The 4,629-nt window shown below is 55.2% G+C and overlaps 2 protein-coding genes across 5 annotated transcripts in view; one reads left to right on the forward strand and one right to left on the reverse strand.

The window, feature by feature from the left end:
• HSF1 (heat shock transcription factor 1) overlaps window positions 1–3,272 on the reverse strand; it is a 33,098-nt gene extending 29,826 nt beyond the window's left edge. For 2 of the 4 annotated variants that reach the window (XM_003802314.3, XM_012813067.2), the window contains exon 1: window positions 2,990–3,272. In XM_003802314.3, coding sequence (XP_003802362.1) covers window positions 2,990–3,106 — 117 coding nt within the window. In that variant the 5' untranslated portion in view covers window positions 3,107–3,272. Of the gene's footprint in view, window positions 1–2,977 lie in introns of all 4 variants that reach the window. The other 2 variants (XM_023508375.1, XM_012813068.2) reach the window with 1 other exon arrangement.
• Window positions 3,273–3,383: 111 nt separating this feature from the next.
• BOP1 (block of proliferation 1) overlaps window positions 3,384–4,629 on the forward strand; it is a 29,079-nt gene continuing 27,833 nt past the window's right edge. The window contains exon 1 of the mRNA XM_012813065.2: window positions 3,384–3,549. Within this exon, the coding sequence (XP_012668519.1) occupies window positions 3,463–3,549 (87 nt within the window). The 5' untranslated portion in view covers window positions 3,384–3,462. The remainder of the gene's footprint in view (window positions 3,550–4,629) is intronic.

A 4,629-nucleotide genomic window follows, 5' to 3' on the forward strand; every position in this document is an offset into this window, starting at 1 on the left:
GCCTCCCAAGTAGCTGGGACCACAGGTGCCTGCCACAATGCCTGGTTATTTTTTTTGGTTGCAGCCATCGTTGTTGGCGGGCCTGGGGTGGATTAGAACCCGCCACCTTAGGTGTATATGGCTGGTGCCTTAGCCACTTGAGCCACAGGCACTGCGTCTATCCAGGTATTCTGTGTCCCTCTTCCTATCTCCAGGTACTGGATCCTGCTGTTCCTTTGGGACAAGGTTGCGGAGCCTACTAAAGGAGGGCCACCCACATCTGTGCCCACGCTCTTGCATGATCCTACTAGGTAGCATCCTAACCTCATGGTCACCAAGTTTCCTCTCCAGAGGGCATGTAGCTATGCTGTCCTCCAGAACTCGTCCGTGGAACACCTGGACTGCTAACAGCCCCTCCTATCTGGGTGAGGCACACACTTGGCACATGTTTCACTGAACCAGGGTTTGGGTAGGAAAGAATACCACCACAAAGGACTCTCTGGGATAGGAGCCTGCTTTCTGCCCCCCATTTGCAGGGTGGGAGTCCAGACCTCAGGCCAGGGAGAGAAGTGTAATGGTTGCCCAGCCCTGTCCCACACCAGGACAGGCTGAGTAAAGGCACTGGGCAGAATTTCTGGGGTTAGAAGGTCTTCCCTGGTGGTTCAGCCCTCAGGGTTAGTCACTGTGCCTTGGACTCTCCCTCATTTCCTTCTTTCAAGAGGAGGGTCTTTCTTGGCAGAATGGTGAGAAGGTTCCAGGACAAAGGAGGAACCACCAGAGGCAGGAACACCAGTGCCTTCCCAATCTGCTGGAGTATCCCATGTTGGGACTTTGCTGACAGAGGCTTCAGGGCCCACGTGAGTGCCCTTGAGGCCATGGGATAGGACCATTGTCTCCTTGCTCCAGGCAGCTCTGCAGTCTGTGCCCAGCGTGGAAAAGGGCTTCTTTCCAAGTGTAAGCCAGTCCTTGGTTTCCATCTCACTGTCATGTCAGCCCTCACTATTGGGTCCTGCACCAACTGTGCTGCTTCATGCCAACCACGGCAAACCAAACACCCTAACTCCAGTCAGCTCCCTGTCCCTCCCCAGGGTCAACCCACCAACAGGGCCCACAGGTGGTGCAGCCTCCATGAATTAACACTGGTCACAAGCCTGATCGGATCCATGTTTTCCATGAAAAATCCCTGCCCAGAACATGCTGTGCGTCCTGGAAGACAGTACACTGACACTTTACCCACATACCTCACAACCTTTCAGCAGAAACAGCAAGTAGATTAGAGGATAGGACAGATCACCCTAACAGGATTAAGCTCAGAACATCCCAGAGAATCTCTGAGGGCCCTCCCCAAGCTGGGCAGGAGTGCTTCCTGAGAGTTAAAGGGAACAAGAAAGAGGAAGGAAGGACAAAAGAAGACAGGAATGTGGGGTCATTTCCTTCAGTCAGTAAAGTTCAAGGTCTACAATGCAGAGCTGGTGGAAGGAAGACAGGGATGCACACTGCCCTTTCTGGGGGCTTGGGCAGGAGAGCCCACAGAGAGATTTCAGGAGGACAAATACAAACTGTTTCTAACAAATGTGAAGATATGTAGTCTCCTCCTCATTCCCAAATACTTTTTTCTTTTTTTGAAACAGAGTCTTACTCTGTGCCCTGGGTATAGTGGGTGGTGTCATAGCTCATAGCAACCTCAAACTCTTGGGCTCAAGTGATCCTCCTGCCTCAGCCTCCTAAGTAGCTGGGACTACAGGCACCTGCCACTAAGACTGGCTATTTTTTCTATTTTAGTAGAGACAGGGTCTCACACTCCTGAGCTTAAGCGATCCTCCCGCCTTGGTCTCCCAGAGTGCTAAGGATTACAGTTGTGAGCCACCACACTTGGCTCCCAAATACTCTTTTAAGTACAGCAGAGCTTCAGTGAACAAATCTGAGAGGCAGAGAACCTGGCCTCCAGCTTGGGGCTAGTTTCAGGCCAGACTTTTCTTTATTCCCAAAGACCTGAAAGACTGGTGTACACAGGGAGAAATTCAGCAGAGCCTGAGGAACTCTGGTGTTTGGCTTGCTGGAGGTCAAACATGTTTGGTGGCACACAGTTTGTTCCCATCCCTCAAAAGGCTCTCAACAATCAGTGTGACCCTTTTTCAGGCCATCATTTGCCAGCCCTGGTATGGCTCTGGCCCTCACCGGACATGACGTCACGCCAGGATGTGAACTCAGACTCTGATCTCCAACTCCAGACACAATCACTGATTTACTTCTGCAAACTGGAGCTCTCTGGTCTTGCAGGGCCGGGCCATGATAAACAAGCCTGCTGCCAGGCAACAGAAGACAGGGACACAATCAAGATGCCCCAGAAAGAACTAAAAATAAAATTGTTCTTGGGAAATCCAGCCCTAGTAACTGGGAAAGGATTTGAAATCAATTCCAACTTCGTGACATTTTACTTTCTGTTTTCATTCCTTTCCTTTTCCACCAGAGCAACGCCCTCAGATTCATGTGCCAGGTCCTGATTTTTCTCCCAAAAGCTGCCGACGCACCACCCCGGAATAGGCCACTAGAGAGGATACAAATGGGCTTTAGGAAACAACGTTTTCTAGATAAACTGGTGCTTGTTCTGAAAGAAGATACAGTTCCGCAACTGTCCAACAGTTAGCGAAAGACCGGGACCGAGAAGCTACATCCTCCTCATTCCAGTGAAACTTAATTTGAGCGGAGCTGACCCAGGACTGCGGTTTCCGAACTGCCTTTCCAAATTTGGGTTCTAGTGGGCACACTTGGGATCTGCGGTGCTTTCTAGGGGCTTGGAGCAGAGCAGTCGCCCTCTACAGATCTGCCTTTGGCTCCCAGCGCGGAGAATTAAACGTGGGTCGGCCCCGGCCCCGGCCCCGGCCCCACCGGGCCTCCCTCCCGTAACCTCCACACCCGTAAGCAGCAGGGCAGGCGCGCTGCCCAGGCCCGGCTCCCTCCGGCTTCCCACGCAGGACCCACTCCAGCGCGCTCGTACCCCGCCGCTCACCGGGCTCCAGCAGATGAGCGCGTCGGTGTCTGGGTCGCTCACCAGAGTCCATAGTTTGGTTAGGAAGGCCGGAACGTTGCTGGGCCCCGCCCCACCGGGGCCTACGGTCAGATCCATCTTGGGCGAGACAAGGAGAGCGGACACGAAGGGGAGCCGAGGGTCGAGCTAAAGCCTTCGCCACGCCTGCCACACGGGCCGCGCCGCTGGCCACTGCGTACACACAGCCCCAGGGCCTAGCATGGCCGCCGCCATCTTGCGACGGGCGCGCTCCCACCTGTGCCGCCGCCCGCCTGCGTCCCCTCCTGAGCGCGCCCGCATGCTCCGCCCCCAGCCCGGCTCCTCCATGCGCTTGCGCATGCTGGGCTCGCCCCTGAAGCCCACCAATCGAGGTCTGGGTGGGCGTGATCTGCGGGTGCAAGAGCCGCGGCACTGCCGGAAGCGGCTGTAGGGATCGGAGCCGGCGCGCGGAGGGCATGGCGGGCACGCGGGGCACGAAGCGGCGCCAGGGGCCGGAGCTGGAGTCGGAGCCGGAGCCGGAGCCGGAGCCGCTGCTGGAGGAGGTGACTGTGGGGTGGCGGGGGCGCTACGAGCCGAAGGCTCGACGTGCACGTGGCGGGAGATGGCGCAGGCCGAGCGGGGAGGTGGCGAGTCAGGAGCTAGTCTGCTGAGCGGGCGTCGCTGTGGGCCCAGGGCAGCGAGGACGGCCCGTGCTAGGGCGGGCGCGGGTCTAGGGCAGCCCTCACAGCATCCTCTCGAGCCACTTGGGTCGGGCTTCCTACCGTTCTTGGAGAGGGGCTGGAGTTGGCTCCCCCACTTCATGCTCAATCTCTTCCTACGCGGCCCACTCGCGTTGCTGTGCACGTGGTTGGAGGTGACAGCGGGAGAATCTGAACAGAGCTCGGCGCCTGCTGCAGGCGCGCCAGAACTCACTGCCTCTTTGCTGCTGCCCAGCTCAGCCTGAACTGGGTTGTGCCGGCGTCATCAAATCCGGGCAGTGGAAGGCGTGCACAGCCAATGGAGTGTCGAAGCTGTCCCTTTGCTTTGCGAAATGTGCTCCTGTTGAGTGATATAGCGCAGCTGGTAAATGCAGACTGGGCAAGACTCGAAAACTAGACTTCTACATTCGGCTGCTTCCTAAGAGTCTTTGAATTCCTATTCTTTTTAATTTTTTTCCCCCTAGAGACAGGGTCTTGCCCTCACACCTAGGCTGGCATGCAGTGGCACAATCATTGATCATTGTCACCTCACATTCCGGGCCTCAAGGAAGCCTCCCAAGTCACTGGAACTACAGGCATAAGCCACCACTCCCAGCTCTCTAGTTCCAGTTTTTAAAAGGCGGTGATTGGACCCATCTGGTGTGTGTTGTGTCATGGAGTTAGGCATGGAGTGGTCTCTAGTCATAAGGACCCTGCTCCAAAACAGGAGTAATTGAGTTTATACTCGTTGATAAGTGATGTACAATCATTTTTATTACTCCTCAGCCAGGCTTTTCAATTTCCAATTAACTCTTGGTCCCTCCCAATCTCTGGATAAGTAGGCTTCTTCTTTTTTTTTTTCTTTTTTTTTTTTGAGACAGAGCCTCAAGCTTTCCCCTGGGTAGAGTGCCATGGCATTACAGCTCACAGCAACCTCCAACTCCT

This window comes from Otolemur garnettii, unplaced genomic scaffold (genome assembly GCF_000181295.1).
Source record: "Otolemur garnettii isolate 467f Iridium unplaced genomic scaffold, OtoGar3 scaffold00245, whole genome shotgun sequence".
NCBI lineage: Eukaryota > Metazoa > Chordata > Mammalia > Primates > Galagidae > Otolemur > Otolemur garnettii.